The following is a 26,498-nucleotide window of genomic DNA, read 5'->3' as shown; positions in this document are numbered from 1 at the left end:
TGAACGTACTATGCATCAGCCACCACGCAGTAACTGCCAAGGTGCAGGCTCTCACACCCGGCAAATGGGAAAATTTATTTCTCTACGTGGCATTCATTGCTAGGTAAGAGTAGGCACTTGGCAGCCATCACAGAAGAAACCGAGCACTATGATCTAGCTTCCCTCCTTGGCAACTTGCTAGTGTCCCTCTACTCTTCAGAAAACATTCTTCATAGCATATTCCTGTGACAGACTCTAAATGCTGTTATTATTTTAATCTGTGTTTAGTTTTCCCTCCATACAAGAGGGTGGGTGAAACGTTTTAGATTTACTCTAAAATAATTCCCAATAATTCTCAAAATTACTTTATTAAAGAACATCAGGGACACTAGAGAGAATGGATTTGGAATTCTGATTAAATTTTACATACTTGAATAAGTGCAAATAATTTTTGTAATTAGATAACCAGGAGAAAATGAGGAAAAGAAAATCTAATAGACTAACCTCCTGGGAAATTCAGATTTATAAATTCACAAGATTACTTATTATAGAGTACATGCATTTTAATTAGCACCAACAGACACAAAGGAACACATTCATTCACAAGAAATAGGTGGACAGCTGGGATGTAGTTTTAAAGATTAACCTCAAAGTTTCTGAACAAGCTAAACACTCAAAAAAACCCAGTAATATTTGGTGGGCCAAATTAAACCAATTCATAAAATAGCCTAAATAACTCATTGATGGCACAGCATCAAAACACTGCAAATTTTAGTTGCAGAAATTCGAATATACAATTTCTGCTGAATAGAGCCTTAAGGTAAACGTGTTAAGCTGTTAGTGGTTAACAAAACTACATAAAATATAAAATGCATGCTGAGCAACTACCAGTTAAACTCACAGGCATTTATAGTTTTAATACATCCATTATCAGCAATGGATATTATGCCAGAAAAAAAAGCAACTTCTAGAATGTAAGAATTAAAAAAAAGCTCTAAAAACAAAAGCAAAAGAAACCTTTTAGCTTAGCAAAATAAAAATGAGAACAAAAATCAAGGCAGATATTGCAAAAGAACTGCAAATGTTAGATGAAAAATATATAAAACCCCAACAAGCAACAGAAAAGTTTGAAAGATGTCACGGAAACAAAATGACCCTTAAAAAAAAAAAACAAACAATTCAAGCAGCTAAACCTGCTTCCTTTTAACTTCAAACTGGCTTACGTATTTTACTAAGAAGCTTTGAAATTGTCACACATACCTAACTGGAATGAACATTGTGAAGGTGGATCAAAGAATTTATTTAAAATATCAAAATCAATACATTAGACAAGATCATGAAATATGTTAATCAAAATTAATGAAAGTGTTCAACAGTAAATACTACAAGAAATTCACTAAAAAATCCATAATTTCCAAGTGTCACGATCTCTGCATTTTATCAGTCAGCTCACATTTACTACTGAATCAGCTCATGTTATCAACTGAAGCCAAGAGTTAAAGGGACACTGTAAAGTTTATTTGAAAAAAATTGTTTCAGAGGCTACAAAACAACAGTCGTAGACATTATTTCTTTTCTGGTCTACTGATTCACTTTCTTTTCCTTTAATAAACCAACAAAAGATATAAATTTTAAAAGTACAAAATCCATTCATTTTCTCAAAAATCATTTTCATGTGAAGAATTACAGCTTGTACTTTCTCTGACTGGCATAAAATAGCACTTATTAGAAGATACTTCTACAGATTTTACTCAACAAAACTGATGAAACAATTCATTTTAGAATTAAAACAAATCCCCGCCTCCAAGAGAGCCATACCTATTTCCAGCATTACAGAGCATGAGAAAAACTTATATGAGACAATGCAGACTTATGACATTTAAATATAGAAAAAATGTATTTCACAGTGTCCTTTTAAACAGCCAAATATTTGTTGTTCATTTGGCACTGGAATGCTGAGAACATAGCAGATTAAATGCTATCGATTTGCGACAGTTCCTGAATTGAAAAGGATTCTTACCTTTAGATGTGACAAACAGTTCTGCAGGAAAACGTGCCAGTTATTTAAAAAAAACTGTTTCTGACTGACACACAACAGGCAGGTGATCAATGGATACAAAGCCTATGAGCAGGGGGGAAAAAGAATTGATCAAATTCCTCTTTGCAGCCTGCCCAAGTCTCCCACATCGAGAACGAGACGCACGGCTGGTTCTCGTCTCCCACTCTCACAGCAGCTGGGTCTGTTCACCAGCTTTAGCACTGCAGCCTGTAGCTGCTCCTGCACTAGCACATGCACACCAGGCACAACTGGCTGGTACAATGTGTATTGTAAGAGCTCGTGGTATAAGACCAGGGCAACGGTACTATGGCATAGCCCAGAGTTCATGTCGTAGCAAGCCCTGATCTCAAACGAAGACCACTAGAAGATCTCACTCCTCTTACAATACTTGCTCTTTACCTGCAGTCACATAATTCAGTTCATGGAGTCTTACATACTGGGAGAGGGAACTGCCTTTAAGAAGAATATTCAGGAACAACATAATCAACTCAGTAAAAACTGAGGAAGGCTCTAGGTTGTCAGAAATGTTACTTTTCCGCAAGGTTTACTTTTAATTTGTAATGAAGCACAATTTAACAATATCTGTGCAAAAAAATATGCAAACTACACTGACTTTTCTTTGCTCTTATACCATAACATTTGTTCAAATACTGCCCCCTTTTCAACAGAACACATAATGCTGAGTAATACAAAATTTGATTTCAGATTATTTTGTTACAGAACAAAATTTAAGAATGAGGACAAATGGGTAAATGATAGTCATAATATAACAAAGTTTCTGACTTAGTAAATAAAAGCACAATGTGAAAACTGGCATCAGCTGCTTTACATTCTTGTTATATAGCATTTAAGCATGTACAGTAACATAGACTTTATATTCTCAGATGACCAGAAAACAGAGCTCATGCCTCTATCAGAGTCCTAAATATAAAAGTGAAAAGAAATGATTTTAAATTAACTTGCATTTATTGAATATGCCAATTGTAATGCAAAATTTAGCTCTGTATTTTTGGCAAAGTGAAGTGTATCAACTTGAAACATGGGTGCTGTGGTAACAAAGAACTACCAAATACTGCATTAATAAGAGAATTAAATCCATACTAAGATGCAGTCTGATGGGAAAAAAAATCCTTAGACTCTAAAGGAGATAATAAAAGATGTTGGAAAAAAAACAAAATATATGGGCAGAGGAGAAAACTGGCATAGCAGGGCCATTAAGGGGTTACTATTTTGCTGAAAAGGTCTTCTGTCTGCCACTTCTATCTTAGAATTAAACATAAATTAAACATACAGACTCCCTGAATGTAAGTACTTATTAGAAGTGACATTAGTTTAAGTAACTGTCTTGAAACTGATGCTTGTTTTTACTTATTTTAGTGGATTTTAGCACAATTTCCCAAGTGAGATAACAGAGAGCACAAATCTTGCACAAAGACACAGATCAAAATTAGAGCAAATGCAATATACACAGTGTGAATTTAATTCTAATTGAACTGAGAAGTCAAGGTTTAAATTTATACTTATGCTAGCTTTTCTTAGATAAGGCACTAGCTTAAAAGCCTAAAATGAGCAAAATGGGTGAGAGTTGTAATATTTCTTTAAAATACCAGTGAGTGCTTCTTTCTTGAACTCAATTCAAAGGTAGTCTGATAAAGCATCTCCACAAAATTTTTCAAACATGGCACATTCACTTCATTTTTAACAGCCTATTAAAAAAAAAACCAAATATATGAGTTTAAAGCTTTGTACAGAAGGCAGTTAACATATACATTAAGCAGCCCAGGAATTCAAGAATTCAGTATTTAAATCTCACATTAGATAAATAACTAACTATTTTAGTATCTCGGTAGCACATACAACCGCCCCCCTTGAAACTTAGTAATTATATTTTCAGTCACCTCCTAGATGCCCCCAAATCAGTCCTATTTTTCTACTCTCAAGCCATAAGTTGATTGGTACCCTAGCTGCAAATGAGGAATTAGTCGGCTGTTGCCAACACCACCCTGTTCTTGCTTTTGGATATAACACTGGGCTTATAGGTCAGCCTTAACTTCCACTTGGATTTGTGAAATATTTTATCACCCATCATACTTGCAGGGTCCAAGTTTGGTCATATTTTTACACATGAATGATTCAATGACTAAGCAGGAGAATGACAGTAAAGAGGTCACAATGTTGAAACCCAATACCTTAGTTACTAACGCACTCATCCAAAATGTAGAAAATCTAGATGCACTTCCTTCATCTACTTCAAGAAGATTCAAACTTGCATCTCGTGTCTTCCAAGAGAATGACTAAACCTCTCAACTATTTCAATCTCTGATGGGGTTCTCATTTTCTATTTAAGAAACTCCATTTTTATGAAATGATTACAGGTTCAATGAATCAAAAAGAAAGATCGGGACTCACTAGCCAACTGTTTAAAGTGCTGACTCAAACTATACATGTAGAAAGTCAATCACAAAACAATAGCAAAAAATATTTAATTCATGTACACGAACGCATATATTCTGCACAGGCAACATGCAGGACTCAGTGGTTACTACCAAATAGTTCCAATTCCCAAATGCACCACTGCCTAATCAGAACATGTGCAGTTTTTACTATTTAAATTATGATTTTGTAAACTAATACTATACTTACCTAAATGCTAAGTGCTTTCACTATTCACCCCCTCTCCAAATGCCAAAAAAACTTTGGAATTCAAAATGATAAAAGAATTTACTTTTTAAAAAGACTCCTTCACCAGGAAAGAGTAGAAGTATGTCCAGCTAAGACCAAGATTTCAGTCAATAAACAGTTGCTACTAACAGCACCTCTCTATGGTCATGTCTTAAGAAAGAGATCATCTCCTTTTTAATTTTTCAAGAGTTCCAAGGTTAAGAATACTAAGGAGAGATAAACATATTGTGGCAGCTCAACATACAACTGATATTTTTAAAGGGAAAGTGGAGTTCAGAGATATTCCTCTTCCTTTTCCTACTAGCTTGCTTAAATGGTATCCCTATTCCACTTAAAGGATCATGTCTAGCAGACACACAACACTGAATAATTTTTATTTAATCAGCTAAAAAAAACATTCTTCCTTCTTGCATAGGAGTTCACACTCTCCCTACCTGAGTTTAAAAATGTTATGTATCTCAGTTTATTCTAGAAAGTACTTAGAGATTTCTGCTGATGGAGGAAAGTCAGTGGGACCTTTGAATGAACAAATATATATTAAAAAAAGAAAAACACACTGGAAAATGTAGTTTTTTAGAGCAACTATAAAACACAGTGCTCTGGTGATAAAAGGTTCTAGAAAATAAAAAATGAGAAAAGGCTCTGGAAATAGGTGGGAAACCAGCTAACAAGTAAAGCATACTGACACATTCACTTCAATAGGTTCATGTAGGTGCTTGTAATTTATTTAATAGTCATTTTGAGACTGTAAAAATGCAGTATAATGAGGATTAACAGAAGCAATTCCAACAATGAGAGCTTAATTAAAAGGCAGGGAGAAAGAGGGGAAGAACTTACAGCAGCCACAGGGATGAGGATTTCCACAAACAAACCAGCAAGTGCATGTTTTATATCTTTATCTTTTACTTCCAGGAAGTACTGAGCACATTCCTTTGTGATGAAGCATTTAAAAAAATGATTTAGAAAAAAAGAAGAAAGATTAAGAAATGTCACTATGCAATATAAATACTGCCAGCAGTATCACATTAAATACAATGTGTTTAGGTTAGTGACTTACATTCCTTGACAATAACATCACTACAAAAGATTAAAAACTTTAAATTGTTTCATCTGCAATTAAAAAGAAATTCAGAGGAGAACATTAGCAATATCAGGTATCTATTTATTTTCTGCTCAGAATATAAAGAGGAAAAAGATACATATTCCTATTCAGATTATTCTGAATTCTCCAAAAATATTTATCTTATATTGAAACTACTAGAAAATAATATTTTAAGTGTTTATATACTCATTTTCCTTTTCAAGGTGGCTTTTTAAAATTAGCTTGCAAAGAACATTTTAGAGAGAAATGAATACCACAAACGTGGATGAACACTCCACTTCCCCAACGTGACCACTCTGGAAAAAATCTAAAGCATCAATGTACATGATAAATTTTTCAAGATCTAGATCAATGTAAATGGCTGTTAAAAGTGTCTAACAGGATTTATGACCAAGTTACAGTAATGTAGGTTACTGTGAATCAGCTGAGGCATAGTTATTCGTTAGGACAATTTTTTTAAACCACAATGAATAGGAGGAAACTTCAAAGACATTTTATGTATCTCTGAAAATTAATTGAAGTGTTTTTTAAGCAAAATTTTTGGCATCTCAACCATTTTAAAAAGTTACATAAAGTAACTTTCATAAAATGAGAAAAATTGTTGATTGCTACACATCTTCATTTAGTCTCACATAATTTTGCGTATTACAGTTTTAGCATATGACTGGGACAACTAAGAATGAGTTCTTGTTGTGCAAAGTACTTGCAGGAATGCAGAGGAACAAATGCTTCCTACCTCTGAGAATTTATGAGCTAAATAGAAAAGGCTGAAGAAGAAGGGTGACACACAAGTAGAGTGAGCAACTGATTGCAGCCAAGTGTCATTGTAGTTTCATGAGTTAAACAATCAGAATGATGCTTATTTTGAGTTCATTATAATATTCATTTACCTGCATGAACTGAAACGATGCTTCAAAATCCTCCACAGGATACATTTTTACTCGAAAAAACTTCATTCCCATAATCAAACTGATGATACTTTGTACCACATGAGGACTCTGTTCCTTTTGTCGCAGTTCCTTTAATTCAGTGACAAACTTCTTCCTAACAGCTTGAAATCTGAATAAGGGATATAGATAGCAAATTTTAGCATTTATTATTTACTTTTCTGTGGTTTCTATGATTTTAAACTGATTTATTTTTTCTGTCAATGTTAACAGCAACTACAGTACAAGAAACACAAATAAGGTGGATTCTAATACCTAGAATCTAGGCATTTAGGAGGGTCTATACTGAATAGCACATTAGAATATACTTGTTAACAGAACAGCAATTATTGAAGAATATCAAGCCTCCTTTTCCTGCATCCCTGCAGGAATTTCAGAGTTTTGTACTAAAGATTATGTTTTAAATAAAGGAGAACTTTGAACTTTATTTCTTCAAATTATTGTGCTGGAACATAAGGGGGATGTGTCACACTACACTTGACACAAGATTAGTTGCTGAGGCCATTAATAAATGAATATTAAATAGTCCTTAAATTTGGAGTTGCTTTTTTTCCCCTCAAATACAAGAAAAAGATTAGAGATTGAGCTTACTTTGATTGAGCAAGAACCCCTGTCACTTCTGCATACAAGTCTGCAATAATATGCACATTCCCAGTGTTGGTTCCTGAATACCTAAAGGAAAAAAAAGGGTGGGGAGGGGGTGTGTTAAATACATCTTTATTCTGCTACATTCCAAGTGCATGGTCAGCTACAAACAAAAAGACGACATTCCATAACAAGGAGGAATGTAATCTTAAAGACAACAGAAATGAACAAAAATGCACCAGTGACATTTAAACTGGTGTAGTTCTGTTCAGCAGACTTAAGAGACATTCTGCATAGAAAGTTTACTTCATTTATCTAATCTCAGACATCTCTTCTTACTCTGGCTGACTATGCAAATCATCCTCTACACACTAAGCAAAATAAACTCGGTATCATACTCAACACAGATGTGTTGTTCGGGATATGTGTTTTCAGTTTAAAGATATTAATCACTATTCATTTACAATATTATCACCAATATGTTGCATGTGAGGCAATCAAAGGAGAAACATCATCACAGGCTGATAATACATATCATATACTTTAAAGTATACAAGTGAAACTTACCCTTCCTTATGTTTAAAGTGCTTAAAAGCCAAGTTTAGAACTTCATGTACTAAAGGATCTGGCACGGGGTGAACAGGTATCTGGAATACAAATTATCTTTTATATATATATACATATATATATGTACAAAGTACATAAATAGTACTATGATATGCCCTGTAGAAATATCCCCCACAAAAGAACAAATCCTTTGTTCACTTAAGTTATCAATTTAATTCTGTAAGGTATGAACATTTACACAGACCGAAGATCCAAAAATTTTAACAATGTTACGCAATGCCAAAAATATTAGCTTCATTTATATGTATTGACATTTTTAAAAATCATTTTGTGGACTGGTTTGAAGGGATAAATTCACAATAAAATTCACAATAAAATAAAATAAACAGTAATCTAATCATTATGAAGTTGCTATCAAAATTTATCAGACTAGGTTAACTATGCATTTTTCCAGACTTTCTACGTTGTGTGGTCTTACTATTTCGGATTTAACCTCAGTATAATGCATCACAGTATAGAGGAAGACAAAACGAAAAAACCAAGAATGTAGATGAGGTGACTTTCTCCATTTTAGACCTTCTGCAAATGGAAGCAGCCATAAAAATATCAACCACTTGGTAACAATAAGTAACAATTTTTTGAGAAACTAAAAGTGAACATCATTTAGAAGCCCATTTTTACTTTTTTTCTACTTTCTTTCTTTTTTTTTTAAACTGACGTTCTCTTTAGTACCACCACTTTTCTTAGGTTTAAATGAAAAGATTTGCTTAAGAATCAAATACATCATTAAAAAAAGCCCATCATATATTACTATGAAGTCATAATACCATTAAATTTTCAAAGTAATTTAGGAAGGAGCTAGGATAGCTCTACTAAACATAAATGGTTAAGAGTGATTAAGATTTTCATTAAAATATTTTAGAAGAAAAGATTCATGGTTTGGCTACAGAGAATGAAGCACTTATGCTTGGGAATTTCATAATCCTGTGCTGTGACAAGAAAGCTCTTTACCCAAGAGCTTACGGTTACTGGAACAGGCTGTTCACATGCATATTCATACAATGCATATTTCTATAGTCATTTAAGCAAAAGATTTTTGGTCCTACACAGCTCATGTTTAGGATGACCTCTCTCCAGATGCTCCAGTGCATGTTACAAAAAAGGCGGGTGATACCTTTGAACACTCTCAAACCAATTCCTAAGAATTAAACAATGATGGAGTACCCAGGAAGACTGGAAGATAGATGTAATGTGAATGTAAACATAAACAACATATCTTGAACACTTATTGATAAACAGCAATCCTTTCTCTGCTTTGTTTGATTGCTTAAATGCAGATATACAATATAGGCAAAACACACAAATCCATTTTTTAGATAACTAAATTAATTGAAGGATTCTCCCAAGTGATATATCTAGTTTGACTGGCCGACTGAAGGTCTCTACCAGAGGAAAATATCCTTACTAAGGCCCTTAGGAAATCAAACTAGGGCAAGATGGGTACAAACACAGTATATCACAGCCAGAGGAAGATACTAGATATGACTGAAGAATGCATTTAAAATGAATGAAACAAGAGGATGGTGTTCTCTAGTTCTCAAAGATAGTCTGTATCTAAGAACTTCTGTGGAATTTACAGATCTAGCAACACATACTGAGGTGAATCTAGCCCATCAGCCATACAGATATGCCTGATTGCTGGATTTCTACTGATGACAAGGAAGGGGATTTAGAGAAACAAATAATTTCTTCAAAAGGACAAATACGGCCTAAATCAAGAGGCAGTTCCACATTTAGAAATTTAAGACCAGATGCAGAGAATCCCTACTAAAAGAAAAGGAGTCAAAATGCATCAGAGTTTCTATTTACTATCTTCACCACTCTTTCAAAAGATAGAATAAGAACCAACGAGGTGAACTCCAGAAAAAGAATTATCTTGTCTGGAGTACAAGCATGACAGGCTCACTGAGGAGTCACCACAGCAGACATTTCCCAGGCTCTTTTCAGGCCAAAACTTTGGCATCTCTCCTGAAATCTGTACCGTTGGCAGCATGTACTCTATTCATTAGAAGAACTGGTACCAGTTCAAAACACAGAACCTACACGCACAACCCTGCAATCCTAATCCTATTCCATTTCCCTTTTTCCTCAGCACTAACTGCAAATTTAGGCAGGGAAAGACAATAACTAAACATTTTCTATAAAAGACTAACACATAACAGTTTGATGTTCCTCATACTATTTTCTGCATCGCTGTACTTGTGGTTTAGGAAGTATCACTTTGGATGTCTGGTTGGTGTCTGCGAGAAGAATAAGGAACTCTGGAGTATGTTTTACTATTTTCATTTTCCCCATGATAGATCATACCATAAACAACTACATAATCATTAACTTCATACAAATTACTTGCAAACTAAACTATACTCCTTTCTTAACTTAATACAGGAAAATATTTAATTTTCATATACCTATATATAAAAGTTAAAAAATATTTAAGCAAGCTTCATGTTTCAAATACTTAAGTCTTCCTTTTTTAAGATTAGGATTTTTCTCCTCTCAAAAAATGCAACAAAAATACTGTTGCTTGGAAGCTAAACTCTGTCCTCTTGTGCATATATTAATGCAAATTTTATATTAATAGAAATTGCACATGTGCATTCACAGACTTCAACTAACACCACATTATCAAAAGGCAAAACAAAATTCCAAACCCTTTCTAATTAAAAAGTGACATTTTAATCTCATCATTCAAAGATTTTATATTGCACTCCAATAAAAGTTTAATCAGACAAAAGGTCTTATCATAAATGAGGTATTATTTTATACAGTTCTGCTTTTTGCATTAAATCAGCAGCTTTGGCTTAGTGGATCCAAGATATGTGAACTGAGAGTGTATAGGAGATAGGCATGTAAACAAAAGATAGGCCAAAGGCCTTACGCATTGTGAGAATAACTACAGCTTTGCATGTGCTCGTGATATATAGATTCCAGTTTTGCATATACAAATTTAACGGTAATGACTGAAACTAGTATTTAAATACAAAAGTTCTTAAAAAAAAGCCAAAGCAAAAGATCTTACCTGTTTTAGAACCTCTATTAAAACTAAACAAAAAATGAAATCTACAGCTAAGTCCCTCCTTTCAAGTAGATAATCTCTTTCACGTTGTTGGTCGTCCCTAAAATAAGAAATCAAAAACACACATATCGTACATAAGACTGAATACAAATACTACAGAGAAGGATTATACATATCTTTCCTGCAAGCATAGTTGTACATATATCCAAATGCATGGTTAGAAAAACTTTTGGGTTTGGTGTGGAACAGTATGTTTTTCTACATTCTTCTCAAAGAAACAGGCAATATTCTCCATTTTTTTCTTTACTGGGTTGACATCTTGCCCCCTCTTGAAAAGACCTACCAACAACCAAAACAATTCCAAAACGGAACAAACTAACTTGGAATTATCAGGGTCCAACTTTCCCCTTTATATCAACCACAAAGTCATTAAGTCTGCCCCACACACGTCTTTCATGAAAGTTAAATGCAAGATCTCAGGAAAAACGCATCTTCTTCCTCCACAGATTTAGGAAATGACAAACCAAAATACAAAACACTTATCTAAAAAGCACAAAGCACACTTACATTTTCTTACAGAAATCACATAAAATCAAGCAGACTTCTGCAAGGAAAACCTCTTACCCCTTTGATTTTGTGCTAGAACGAGGTCTATATTCATAAGATTCATCTTCTGTTCCATTTTGACGCCTGTACCAGTCAAACAAGGTGCGTAATAAGGAGGGGAGACAGTGCTCTGCTACGGAGCTCATAGAGCTTATCAACTGCAAAAATTAAGAGAAATAGTTTATTGTGATAAATCAATCTAAAAATCCTATACTTTTAATCACTCTTTAAGATCAGTTTTAACATTATTTTAAGAATCATGTATTACATTATTTTACAAAGTAGCAACCTAACACATCACGTTCGTCTAGGAGAATTATTGTAAATATGATATTCAATTATTACAACAAATTTAACCAGACAGTGTTTTGAAGCTCATGGGGGTTGACAAAATCCCAAATTCATACAGGCAAATTGCATAAAACCATTGAGAAGACAATAGGTGTTTTAGGATGTCCCTGAATGTTGCCGTATGTATCGTTGAAGTATACGTACCTTTACATTACAGATGACAGACAAGTGATAACCCTCCTAAACTGAGCAAGTATGTAACCCTCCTAAGCATGCTTCTTGGTTATATTACAAACAAAAACGGATTTTTTTTTGGTATTTTACTCTACATTTAATACTTCTGACCTTCTAACTCTCAAGCTATATTTATTTTCAACATAACTCCTCTATATAATGCTTTTTTTCAGAAAAGTGATAGGAGTCATAAACATACCAGTGCAACAGTGTCAGTAGAAACCATAATAAAAGCGCAACCTTAATATGGTATTAATTCTCTACGTTTCCTTTAACTTAAGCTTTCAACAAGCTTGGAGAAGAGAAGAATGGCTAGAGAAAGCCAGCACGAAGCAGCTATAAACTCTGTGCCAGAAGGCAGTAGGTAGCTAATCACTCCCCAAAGCACTGGCTAGGAAAGGAGAGTTACCACACTGCTCAGAGATGCTACACATTACCTCTTGCATCTTTCAAGAACAAGGTTTCAACGGAAGGCATCCTCAAAGCAGAATGTATCTGTTATGCACTACTCACCACTCCAAAAACCAAAGATAAAGTCAATGTCATTATTTCTTTGTCCTCACTTGAGGCGTTTCATTTTGGGTGGGTTAGGGCACAGAGGTTTTTTTTCAACCACAATAAAACCTCAAAAGGGTCTCTTTCAATTGTAATACTTCAGTCAACTTGTTAACCAATTAGCCATCCAAGAATTAAGTAGCATTTTGACCATATGAAAAATCCATGAATTAAGCAAACAAGTGGAAAAATTTTCTGAAAATAAGTAAAATCATATTCTTATAAAGAAAAGCTTGTAAAGTTTATAAAGCATTACATCCTAGTGTACAGTACAATCTACATACATTCGAAATCTGAAGAGGAACTAGGTTTCATTAAAACATTTTGATTAGAATGAGATTAGATAAAGGAAGAGGTGAGAGTGTAGACAGCGCTATTCACACAAGAACCTATTGGTTTGTGCACTGGGAATCCTGAATTCCTGTTCCCACTGTATGGGCATTTATTCAGTAATTCACTTATGTAAACCATATAAAGAGCTTCTGGAAGCAGAAGCTATGATTCTCTCCCCTGAGAAAATCTTTTTTCACTGAAAAGTCTTCTCTCTCAGGATTCACATCATCTGATAAAAGACAAGCATTTCTGATTTAGCTTTAATTCACTTAGATCAAGGTGGGTTTACGCTCATTTTTGCACAGCAAATACTTACAAGTATTTGTTATTATATTGTGTAGTTTGGATATTGTGAACACATAAATTTGTTTGTATTTTATCTTAACCTATCTTTACAGTGTGCTTAAGGTGCCCCTTACCCAAGACCATTGTAAAAATGCAAACCAGGACACCAGACCATTTTGAAAGTACCCTACGCTCTTCAAATATTCTGAAGGATATGCTTAAAAGACAGCTATGAGCATTCACATTTCAGCTGAGCGTGTTTGCTAAACTGCTGGCGCCACAGAACAAAGACAGAAATGACTTGCACCGAACAATGGTAAACTGAGAAGGCTCATCTGCAAGCAACAAAATGCTGGGGTGCATTCTTGACCCCCTACAGTTAAGCAATTTCCTGCTCAGAAACCTGGCTGGGCCCATTCTGAAGCAACTAACCCATACATTGCACTTAGTAACTGATGACCAAGCCAGGATATGTGAATCCTTACTCTTGAATCAGGCATCTAATTTTATGTCTAGTTCTCAAAGTGGCCACGCCTAGCCCCTTTTTAAATCAGTTCTTACATTTGGCTTCGGAATCACTGTGATTAATGAAGATCACACAAATCAATGAAATAATGAGTACAGAGATTTACTTCTTCACAACTCATACATATCATACTATTTTGAAGACAGGTGAAAAACGTCAGTTTTAGATATTCCAACTATTTTGATTTTAAACTCAAGTAGGCTTAAAATACCGTTGAGTTTATTTTGACATTCTACTGACTACTTTAAATGCTTTACTGTATTTTTTTTAATATCAACAACAACATACAATTTAAGTAACTATCTCCATTTAAAGTTACAATTCAACTCAATAGTAGGGTTTCTTTAAAAACATAAATGTGCTAAATTATGGGCTAATAGGCCAAAAAATTCATACTAATTTGCAGTAAGACTTATATTATGGTATGCAAGCTTATACAGACTTACAAATGGAAAAAGAACCCTCAGATGCTACCAATAGAGAAAGGTCACTGTGAGAAAACTGAAACAAATAAGGTTTGACCGGCATGGCTGAAGATCCTTCCTAAAACAGAATAACTACCAAAACACCTAGACAGCCACCAAAAAATTCTTCAGTATATATTTTCTTTCTAACAGGTACAATGAAAGCCATTCATATGAATTTTCTTTGCAAGCATTGTAATTGTCAGAATAATTAAACGTCAAACCTACAGGAAGCTCTCCACTGAGATTTCATTAGCAAGAAACGCCTGTTGCTTGCAAACAGCTTGGGGTATTCGAAAATCTATGTTGACTTCACTATCATTCTTCAACCATGAGCAGAAACCACAACTTATAAGTACTAATACCTTTTGGAAGAAAATGATTCAGAAAACAGAAGAAAAGCACCCTCCACATGAGATATTAAACTGAAGACGTTAAACTCAGCATCAAACAGTCAATACAATTGGTAATCCTTAGAATGAGAGCTAAAGATAAGCACTTTCTCAGCAAGAGGTATATATAACATATACATGTAACATCAGCTATGATAATCCAAAACATCTTTTTCCTTCAAAATTGACTCTTAATCTCCATACCACCAAATAACCTAACTTCTGGGGGAATGCATTAATTACTCTTTCAGAAATACCTAAAAATAGCAAGGATATATTAACTAATTTGCACAGAGCTATGCTCAGTACTTCACATAGCACCTACACACATAGTAGGATTGGCACAGATTAAGTGACCATGTAAACTACCCTGTAGCCACCTGTGTTGTCAGTGTAAAATTCCCCCACAAAGCATTTCTACACCTCTGCCCTCTTTCTGAACCAATGGGTTTATCAGTAGAAGAAAAAGAGAGCTACTTTTTAAGCTTTACTAAACTGCTTCCTTAGGTTTTCCTACAAGTTTATACATTGTATTAATGCTACTACCACTCATAAAAGTTTCAACAGTTACACAATTTACTATCCTGTGCACATCACCTTCCATAAAAACAAGTTGCATCATACGCAAAAAAACCCTGCTATTGCTAAAACAGTAAAACAGGAAACTACTGGCATTATAAAGCATTTTATTCTCAAAATTAAAAATCAGTTTTATGTTAGAATTATTTATTTCCTGACAAGTTTTTGCATCTTTAACATTTTAATGAAAAGGCACCGCAAATAGCATGAAGATGAAATCTTTGTTCATATGATATAGCAAATAGCATGAAGATGAAATCTTTGTTCATATGCTATAGCTGCTAACTTTTAAGAACATTACTTTGCAGAAATACAACTGCAGATAATGAGCTATATGCTTATTCTTTTTATTTAAAACAATCATCACATTGTTTGCATACTAAATTTAATATTGTATCCTATATAAAAATCGTAGGGAAAAAACAATTTATTTTAGGGTTAAATCACACCTAAGTTGAAAGCAGCAATCTAGAGAAATAAAGACAGATACCATAATCCCAAAGAGGACAGGACAGGACAAGTCACTGTGACATGTGCTTACTTTCTTCAGAATGAAATGGCAAGATGTGCTCCAATCTTTTCAAGGCCATAACACGTTGCTAATAGCAGCGCTTAACATATCGAACAGTACATTAAGATGAAAGAAGGAAAGCAGAGAGAGAAGCAGAATTATCATAAGATGCTAGAACTCAAATTCCAGCTACATCCAAAATCCTGATCCTGCATTAAAATCGTATCTAATCATGAGCATGCCTGAACCCTACAGACACACCTGTTTTCAGTGAAGTTTACAAGATGGCTAAGATATGCTTCTGTATGATCATAAAGTTTTTGGTGCCTTAGGACAAGAGTAGGAAATTGCTAATTAGGATCCGACAACAAACCAAAGAAGAAAAATAAATATTTTAAGGAATGCAATATATGCTTTACAAAAATTCCTCTCCAGTAGCTTCTTGATTCTCTGGGAATGATAAAGGGAAAATGTTGGCATGAAAACGTTACCATTTCTAACAGTTTAGAAATGCATCAACATAAAATTTTTCCTCTTGTTTTCCTAAGTTTCATGTCTTAGGTAAAATTACATTTTTTGTTCCAATTAAAACCTCAATGACAAATAAAAGAATAATAATATTTGAAAATTTAAAACTATTTATTTTCTACACTGGAATCTGAAATGATCCTCTTGGTCTAGTTATGCTTCAAACACATAGGTATTAGGCTCCCTTTAAACAGCTGTTATATTTTTTCACAATGGATTCAGACAACACTATGCACCTTCCTTCTCCATCCCCTTCCTCCTTCTCCCTCACTAAGCTGAGGGAACAACTGTCATTAGATATCATCTTGCTCAGAGTCCCTGTTGTGTTTCAAACATTCATTTCTTATTCACACAGTACACTTACTAGCTCAGACACCACACCGGTACAGCTAAAGCCTCTTTTTAGGCTCCTAAAATCCTGCCTATACACAAAGATCTCTGGATGAACACAGCTGGCTCAGCAACAGCTCTAGCTTCTCTGCTGTGTGACCTTGGGTGCTACAGCCCTGCATTCTGGATCCTCAACTCTCTTGTGTTTTGCTCATCTCTCTTTATTTTTCAATCTTCTGCACTGCTAGAGTATCTTAACATGGCTTTCAGACACCCAGCAACGAACAGAGAGAAACAATCATAATTCTATTGCCAAACTAAAATCAAAAATTTGTATCAAAATTCACAATCCCTATCACCCCAAGGAAGCCATCCAGCTCTGGCTCCCTAAAGCAGGCTTTCAGGACCATTAAAATTCAGATCTTGATGAACCCAAATTAGATTACCAAACAAACAAACAAAAAAACCTAAGAATTCACACATATATGCGACTAAAATTTATTATTATTAAAGTACCACATTTTTAAAAAAATAGTTTATTTCAATATTGCAGAATTTCAGAAGTTAGAGGCTTTATTTTTTTTCACTCAGCATATTTGTGGAACCTATATGTAGCTTAATAGATGAATACTGGTGATTAATAAAAACATCTTTAACTGGGAAACAATTAGCAAGAGATGTTTTTAGTAGAAAAATCAGTAATATTACTGATTTACAGCTTTCCTTAGATCATCCATATTATTTTGCCTTTGGTCAGCTGTAAAAGAAAATTCTATAGCTGTCAAAGAATTTATGTCACATCCCGCCCAACCCGTCTTCCTTGTTTGACAGTAAACTTTCCTTTGGGAGATACTGTCCTTACAGCAGGCAAGATAAATCCCCAAAAGATTGTGGAGTCTGGGTTGGTAGGGGAAAAGGGGGTGGAATTCTGCATCAAATACTATTTGCTATTTTTTGTTTCTCTTTTGGCAGGAAGGGAAAGAAAAAGGTACGCGGATGGCTCTTAATTATAAAGGATGGGCAGGTCCACAGATTTCACTGCAATGTCTAGTATCTATATCAGAGGAATAATGTGCAGCATGAAACGAAAATCAAATTACAGAATACTAAGAATACTAAGCCTCATACAATAAGATGTTATCCAACAAGAGTTAAGAATAGAGCCAGGCAGTCAATGGGGCTTCATCTGAATGCTGCCACATCCTTGCAAGGAAGTGGTTACGGCACAAAAACCTACCTGTATTATGACAGAATTAGAAATAATAAAGAAATAAGCATGAATAAATTGAGCACAGAGTAATTCCAGCTGTATTTCAGGTGCAGTAAGTGAAATGTAATAGCTTCACATTGAGACTACACAGTAAGCAAAGTACAAAGTAACATTTGAAATCAACCTTATGCTTTCTACCGGCAGATCAAAAAGCTCTCAGTAAACATTGTTACTGAAATTAACACTATTTCCTTATAAAAAGGGAACCCAGAAACACTGAAATCTTAAATGATATAGACCAAAGTTACACAAAGCCTGTAACAAGAACAGAAATGGAGAAAATGAATCTTCTTCTTCCTTATCGTATTTCAACATCTTTCCTCCCAGGAGCTTTCACTGCCACCTTCAAATAAACAGCCTAACCTAATAGTACTACGACATTTTTCAATGGAAAATAAGGCCCAATTTTGTTACAACTCTGGTAATTAACATTCAAGGTCTGAATCTTCTAAAGTAGAATGAGACATTTTAAGTCATCACAATGGTGGAACCACTGTCCTGCAAAAACAGAGGCGACCTTAATCCAGTAAAAACTGCCTTCAACTACGTGTCTCCTACCTGATCAAACTGAAGATCTTCACCTCTTTGAAGGGATCTGGACAGGAGCTTTTCCTGGAAAAAAAAAAAAAAAAAAAAGAAAGATGAATTTTGTTTGCAAACAACTGTTATCTAACAAAGATAGACTCCTTCTTTTCCAGTTATATTACAAATCATAAAGAAATAATGCTTAATGTGAATACATACATTATTTTCCAGCTAAAACCATTTCTGAAGAAGTGAAATATACTCACAAAAAAGAAGAAAACAGACCTAAAATTAATTTGGTAGCTTACCAGTAAAAATACTAAGTCTGTCAAATAGAAAAACTGAAACACTTTTCCCAAACATTAGGGCCCAAAGCAATATATACTGTGGCTCAACAGAGATAGCTGGCGACGTGTGCCAAACTGAATGTAGAAGGAAAACCATTTCCTATTAGACTGAACAAGTGTGCTCATGTTCAGGCAGTTACATAGTAAGCTACAAGAAGGAGATTTAAAAATGCTTCCACGATGGCAAAGAAAAATGCTCAATCCATTTCCAGTCTGCTCTTTCCCTGAACTGCAAAGGAAAATTAACTAGAAAACTAAGTGCAATAAAAGGAAAACGTCAATAACAGCTTGTTTTACATTAAAAATAACTTCATAAGGTACAGAGAAGATTTGATATTATGAAAAGTTACATTATTACAGTTTTTCATTGTCATCACTACCATAAAACATACTCCTATCTTAAGAGCAAAAATCAGTTGTGTTCATGACAAAATGATCTAGCGAGAAACATTAAGAAAATAAAGCATTCATGAACTGTAATTGGTAATTCTTATTAGTTGCTGTCGGAAGTACCAAATTATACAGCTTCAAGAATACAATTTTTAAGTCTCTTGCTAGGGTATCCTGTAAAGTAAAAAAGACAAAAAATCCCATGTACCGGCTCCAACGGCCAGTGATTTACAAGTCAACTTGCTAAATCATAAGTTAAGTGCCATAATTACAGCTTTAAATACATACTAAAAAGCAGTAAGACATAAAAACATGGGATGAACCTTTCCTGCTAGTTAAAGATGCATTAAACTACTTTTCACTTAATTATAAATAAATTAAAAAATGCTCCCTTTGACAATGAGAGCAGAAAGAGTACTCAAGCTAAGGAGCTAACAGCTCACACTACATTGCAGTAAGCAAACACAGAGCTCTTATGCAGCAAGTTGAGTTATGTAGTGAGCTGGAAGAGCTGTCAACTTGCTTAGTCTAAGATGTAAAAAGTGGTATGTTGTGCTGATAGCAGATAGCCAGTACAATCTCCATAGACTGTCTCAGTTAACACAAAGTAACTGCTCAGTAGTTTAGCATTAGACAACACCCACTTTGTCCTGTTGTTGATGGAAATTTTAAAAGTCGGTATGGCTTGGCATTTAACACTTGCAAGACTTGGAAACAGACAGACTGCACATTAACCAGGCACATACTGCAACTGGGTGTACAAAGTCCAAGATTCAAGTTGGCAGCTTATTTTAAGCATGTTCTAATCGTCATCTTAAAAGCAAGGGACAGTTTCCGGCACCTTTTGCCATGAGTGCAGCTGTATTTAAGGACTCAACTCATTTGAGAACTCTGAGAACTCAAATTCAGCATTCTCCAGGCAAAAAGCAGTGGCTTATTCTACTCTACACTGAGTTACATGAAAAAGCATAACATGAAAAAATTTGGGTACCAAGTCACAATTCGGACCATTTTCACTTTCTGTAATCCAAAGAAACAAAATGCTTTTACTTACACTTTCAGAATATTTAAATTAAAAAAAAGAAGTCTCAGGAAAATGCATTAAATACTCCAAAATAGCGTCATTTGTTCATCAACACACATCAGCTAGTTTTCTTTCACTGCGCTCAAAAGCAAGGGAAGGAAAGGTTTCAGGTACTGGCAAGTAAACAGGTTTCTGAGTCTTAAAAATTCATATAATTTGATGTTTTTAGTCTGTTCAGGATATTGTTATGAAATGTTACATTTTGCAGCAGATACTAAAAGTTTCAAAAAGTACTTGCAAATTACAATTCCCTCCTTTTCTGCTTCACGGAACATTTTACTATCGGTGAATTCATGTCATCTGCACCGTGCTTTTAGATAAACTGCACAAATAATCACAATCTTATCTCCAGCGGAGAAACATGAGAAATGGTCCGCCCTATATAAACATTGTAAATTGCTGAACAACGTGAAGAAAAATCAACTAGAAAATTATTTCCTAGAAGAGATACAAGCAGCTTTCCTGTAAGACAAAGCAGTAAAGGGGAGAGTCCTTAAACACCCTTATGATACAGCACCTTGACAATCCATTTTTTCGCCATGGTTCTACAGAATTATTATATAAGTGAATAAATCAGTAAAAGCAGTGTTTTACTATATCCATTGTCTGGGTCTAAAACCAGAAGCACCTAAACAAAAGGAGGCTAACGAATCACAGAAAAGTGAAATAATTCAGGAGTTTATACATAAAGAAGTTGAAAGCCATTAAAGCCAGAGAGCAAACACAACCATTTGCAAGAAAGTTCTGGAAGCTTGGCTTATTGTACTTCTTCACATTCTATACCAGTGGAGACCTGTTAGCGCAGCCAATGAAGACGCAATTGGTAAGATCTTTAATATTGGGAAGAATGAAGACCTTACAAGTCTATAAAACTGTGTATTTTTCCACAGCAGTAAAATCCCACTGCTAAAAGGTAAATATCGCCATAGTTAATACAATGCCTACCAAACAATATTCTTCAACCCAGTCACAGGTTTATCGAGGCCTCTGAACTATTTGTATGGCTTTAAAATTTATTTGCATTGGATACATTTTTCTAACACTGCTTTGTCATTGTCCCAGTTGTCTCATACGATTTACAATAACCTATCCAACAGCATGAAGTAGAGGTCTGGAAACTTTCACTGAATTAATAATTTAAGATTTATTTTCCTGGCTTCCTGCAAGTTGAGAGAGAGATGGAAATAATAGTTCTACATCTACCTTCTACAAGTTAAATGAAAAAATACTATCAAATTAAACAAAGAGCAGCTTGCATCCATTGTATAAAGCAGAAACGCCAACATATGCTGGGCAGCGGAGAGCAGGACGCAGACGTATGTGCGCTATGCAAACAACTGCAGCAGCGGAAAGTGGCACCACCCCTTGGCCCACCTCCAGCATCCATCACTGCCATCCTCTGGGAGCTGCTGCACCTCGGTGTGCTAGAGCTGTTCAGGTGAGCACAGCAAAACTAACCTACTCCTTTCTGCCTGCTGTCACTTCAAAAAGCTACAAGTAACAAGACAAGCAACACGGTCCCGCAGGCACCTCTTCCCTTGTCTCCTGCAGCCCAAGCACTGAGCAGAGCCTGCGTTCCCCACTTTTGGTCTGAGTGGTGTATAATAAACAGAGAGGTAACACATTAAATTTTATAAGTTTTAGACAAGCTTTTGAAAGCACCCAGGCAAGACTTCCATAAGCATCCAGTGCTAGTTTTAGCAGCATTAGTGCTTAGTTTCTCCACAAAAGGGCAAGTTTGCTAGTACCTGCATCAGGCTTAAATACTCTTGCTGGTTTTGACTTGCACATGTGACTGACTACAATTTACTAAATTAGCAGCTTACCAAGTTAACCACTGCCAGCAACTGACTTCCTTTACATTCAGCCTGACAAAATACAAGGTAACAGAATTCATCACTAATCCTTTTCACTCACAGGTTTTGTTTCACATTTGGGGAAGGCCGAAATCAAGCGCACAATCGCACTTGCTCAGCTGATGGATGGTATCTTAAGCTACCATAACTCAAATTGTGCCTGAGCTCTTTCTCCTTTAAAATGATATACTACTACTACAAAAGACTTAGGGCAATTGATTAAAACAAACAAACTAACAAAAAAAACCCCACACACTAATAAAGGTGTTTTTAACAATGTCAGATTGCTAACTAAACAGATGATGCTCACTCCAGTGGTTATGCCTGCTACTTAAATCATGTATTCGAAATTACTGCATTGCAGTAAGCTTTTTCCTTTGGAAAGTCTGAGGTGTGTCTGTACTAAAATTTTGCAAGCAGAGAATTCTTAATTGAATGAATGAAAGGAAACTACTTTGTTACTCACCAAATATCTTAAGTAAATTTACAGCCAGAGAAACCACTTAATTACTTTTTTAAGACCACAAATCAGTTGCTCCCATATGAAAGCAACACATTCAGCAGAAATACTACCTTACCAAAAAAAAAATAATAATAATAATAATCACCATCTTGATCTGAAGAAGCTACCACTTCCTATGCAGTTTTGCTCTGCTGCTGGCCTGTTCATCTTTGTATTGGTCATCTTGGAAAAGTGTATTATTTCATTACTTACATAATTTGCTAATCATTAATCTGTTAGGATATTTTTATTTTACGTGAATAATATATGTAAAAATATGTTTAAATACCGGTTAACAGTGTAGCAAATGGACAGAGCCTGGGTTTGCTGTCAGAGTATTTAATCCAGTCTATGGACAAGTTTTGCAGCACTGGTGAACTCCAAGGCTACTATATTTAAGTTGTTATCAGTATTTGAGTTAGGGGATCCAAACCAGCTATGATTACGGGAAAAGCCCTCTTCAGCCCATTTGAATTAAAGATGGTACAGTCTTTGTCATTCTGACCAAAGCTGTCCTCCTTGGTATGTTTAACAGAAGAATAGAAAAAGGGGGCACCAAAAGAGTAGCATTCACGTAAGTATTTGAATGCTATTCAATATAGTAATCTTTTCAGCTACAGTGTCATGACCCCTGCATTTCTCCTCTCATTTCTTGGTGATGTCAGCCTTGACTGTTTTCATGCCTGTTTTCCCACAAACATTTCTGAACTTTCTTATCAAACTCTCCTCAATACCTATCTGTTTATGATGTCTACAAGGAAATGGTCAAGTAAAGTTTAAACTGTAGGTTTGCCTAGTACATACATACATACAATGTATACCTAAGTAGGTGTGCAATGTTTCCTTTTCTTCAGCCTTCAACCTACTTACGGTTTTATTTGAAGATGTGTCAATCAGTGACACCACAATACATATTTAAGTCCCTTTTTTCTGTACTTTTAGAGAATTTCTTACAGAGTTTTTCATGAAGTGTTAAATTTGAGGTCTAGATGCTCACATGTCCCTTTTTCTATATAGGATCATTCACAGTAATAAGATATGCTTCTCCAAGAAACAGTTATTAGCAAAAGCCTTTTAATTAGTCAACTTTTTAGTTATTATTTCAAATTATTTTATTTCTTTGCCTGTGACAAGAAGCTCTTAAGGTTTCAAAAGTCAGATGCATTGAATACCAAATCTATTTTCTGTCCCTGAACTATTTTGCCAAAGATTACACCTCCCTTCATATCTATAAGGAACTAATAAAAAAAGTAAATCGCATTCAAATAAAATAGCTGAAGCGTCTACATACAAAGAAAAATTAAACGCATGTTGCAGGAAGTGTTCCTGGTTGAAGGAACTAGACAAGATTCTACTAATGCTTTAACTGGCAAGGGTTTCTGGCAGTTCGGAAATCAGCAACTCTGTCCTGTACTGTTACTTTCAGATGATTTGAAGAAATGAATAAAAAGAAGACCCCTATTCAAAAACAGGTAGGTAAAATTAGGAAGAGGACAGCAGGAGGAGCAAGAGATTCTGACAAGACCCGGCATACATTGGAATGGAAACAGGAGTCAGCACAAGAAGGAGAATCAAAGAGATAAAACCAATCAAGCACATGCCTTTTCCCAGTCCGAGAACTGAACTCTCTCAGCACCACTGTGTGGTGAGTGAATACCCAAGAAATCCATCTCACTACTGTGAACCCTTTGTGGGCCAACTGCCTATTATCACTACACGCACTCCATGAGCTGCAGGGTCAGAAGCCTCGGCTGGGGATCCACAGGTTACCACTTCCTTCAGCATGGCTCTACGTGAGAGAATTTGCTTTTCAGAGGGACTAAAAATAAATATACCCTTTTAGAAAGTTGCTCAAGTATAACAGTTATGAACAGTAGAAATATCTGAATTAAGGTCTGCCACTGTACGCTCAATTCAACATGATTATGCATATAGCTTATTGGAAATCTCATTCTATATAACCATATACTGCTCTTACATGATTATGTCATTTTCAGTATGCAGAATGACTATGTGACTACACTGATCTGTAACTGTAACTAAGGTGTGCATCTGCTGCATTTTGTACAAAATTTGAGAGAGATGTAGAAAATGAGGCATGGAAGTAGGGGAAGGATAATCTTATTGTTATAGATATTTAAAGCTATTCACAGGAACTGGGCACCTAAAAAAAAAGATTTACTCTCCTTGATACCATACCCTCTACACAGTAGGGTCACGATCATGGCCCACTGTCTAAGACAGAGGGTAGTCTGCAAAACAGTGAACAAAAACCATCAAGACATGCTAACTCTATGGAGATATGTTAAATACCTACAGGTATACAAAGTTATGAACTTATTAATATTTTAAATGTAAAATGCTTGCAATTATATCCAGTAAATGTGCATTTTTGTAAAGTAATATTTTGTTTACCTAAATGCCAAGTACTTCATCAATCTTCACCAATAAAGTGAAATACTAAGTGGCCCATGAGAGTTCTTTTCCCGTACAGGCCATGTGTATCCCTGATTTAAAAAGACTGAAAAAAAATTGCACTACAAAATGCCATCAGAGTAAATTTATTAAGAGAACTAACAGAAGAATAGGAGGAGGAAAAGCACAGTGCCAAGAATGTCGAGGAACTGAACATTATGATATGGAAGTTACATTATGATATGGAAGACATCATTTGTACATTATTAAGTTATACTTCAAAAAGTAGTATCGTTTAAGAAAAAGCTCTGATCAGATCACAGTGGCAATGCACTTCTTTACAGGTCATACTTGGAGACTGGAGAGTACGCTTGCACTTCCCATTTAACGTTAGGATGGTAAATCACTTCTGTATATCAAAAACATTTACAGGTTACTAATATTAAAGTCATAGCTTTTGACTCTCAAAGAAATCAAAAACCACAATTGAATAAAATTTCCAAGTTAAAAAAAAATCCATATATTTCAAGATCATGAGGTCTCAATTACCAACAGAATTTTGCATTTTAGCTTATCTGTAACGCACACTGACTACTATGTTCTGCAAAGTGTTAGTGTTAGTGCTAACACTACCTGGGAAAACAAACTAAATACATCTTCTCTTTAAAATTCATTTTTGAAATATTATTTCACAGAAACATCACGAGGTATCTTGCTTAGTATCATTAATGTTGGAACATATTTTATGTCACCATTTCCATTTGTAACTCTAGAGAACCCAGGAATAGATCTCATTTCCAGTAATCATTCATAACAATTTTGGCAGAAGTCAATAAAACACTGACAATAAAACAGGTAGCAACCCTGTTTGCAGAGGGCTATTTATTCTCGAAGTAAGAGAAAAGTCAACGATATCTTTTTTTTTTTTGCCAGTAAACATACATATGATAAAAAGCAAGACCACTTCAACGGATACTATGAAAAAAGGACTCACCAAAGGTTCAGCCATTACAACTTCAATTTTCTTTTCAGCTTGAACAGCAAATTCAGCAAAGAGGCTTTTGATAACATACTCGCCAGGTTTGACATCTGGATCAATAGTAATGTTGGACATGATGACACCTCTCTTTTCCCAGGTGGAAATGACACTTGGAGAAATTCTGCGTTTATTTACTCTGCTGGGTGGTGTGGAGGCTATGGAAAAAAGAAAATTAAAGAGCTATAAAGGACCACAACTTCTAAACACAATATCTGCCACTTCTTCACCTTCCCTTCCACCACATACAGCTATTCACACAGTAAATTCTGAAAACCAGAAGTAGAAAATTCCTAGTTATAATACCCAAAACAATTTTTTAATTTTATTTTAGAGGGGAAATTGCACACTAAAGCTAGGTTGCATAAGAAAGTAGAGACAATGTAACGTATTTTTATTATTGATAAAATGCAAAATTGTCTTGAGATGTATAAACAACCTC

The 26,498-nt window shown here is 35.0% G+C and overlaps 1 protein-coding gene across 12 annotated transcripts in view; it reads right to left on the bottom strand.

The window, feature by feature from the left end:
- FRYL (FRY like transcription coactivator) overlaps positions 1 to 26,498 on the bottom strand; it is a 183,405-nt gene that overhangs the window by 81,943 nt on the left and 74,964 nt on the right. For all 12 annotated transcript variants that reach the window (XM_064511175.1, XM_064511176.1, XM_026093729.2 and 9 more), the window contains 10 exons: positions 26,015 to 26,214; positions 18,460 to 18,513; positions 11,622 to 11,761; positions 11,001 to 11,097; positions 7,922 to 8,001; positions 7,361 to 7,441; positions 6,713 to 6,881; positions 5,558 to 5,650; positions 3,646 to 3,744; positions 2,000 to 2,101 (listed from right to left, as the gene is read on the bottom strand). In XM_064511175.1, coding sequence (XP_064367245.1) covers positions 2,000 to 2,101; positions 3,646 to 3,744; positions 5,558 to 5,650; positions 6,713 to 6,881; positions 7,361 to 7,441; positions 7,922 to 8,001; positions 11,001 to 11,097; positions 11,622 to 11,761; positions 18,460 to 18,513; positions 26,015 to 26,214 — 1,115 coding nt within the window. The remainder of the gene's footprint in view (positions 1 to 1,999; positions 2,102 to 3,645; positions 3,745 to 5,557; positions 5,651 to 6,712; positions 6,882 to 7,360; positions 7,442 to 7,921; positions 8,002 to 11,000; positions 11,098 to 11,621; positions 11,762 to 18,459; positions 18,514 to 26,014; positions 26,215 to 26,498) is intronic.

This window comes from Dromaius novaehollandiae, chromosome 4, assembly GCF_036370855.1.
Source record: "Dromaius novaehollandiae isolate bDroNov1 chromosome 4, bDroNov1.hap1, whole genome shotgun sequence".
In the NCBI taxonomy this organism is placed as follows: domain Eukaryota; kingdom Metazoa; phylum Chordata; class Aves; order Casuariiformes; family Dromaiidae; genus Dromaius; species Dromaius novaehollandiae.
The sequence above is the reverse complement of the archived record's forward strand: the minus strand, read 5'-3'. Positions and strand labels throughout refer to the sequence as shown.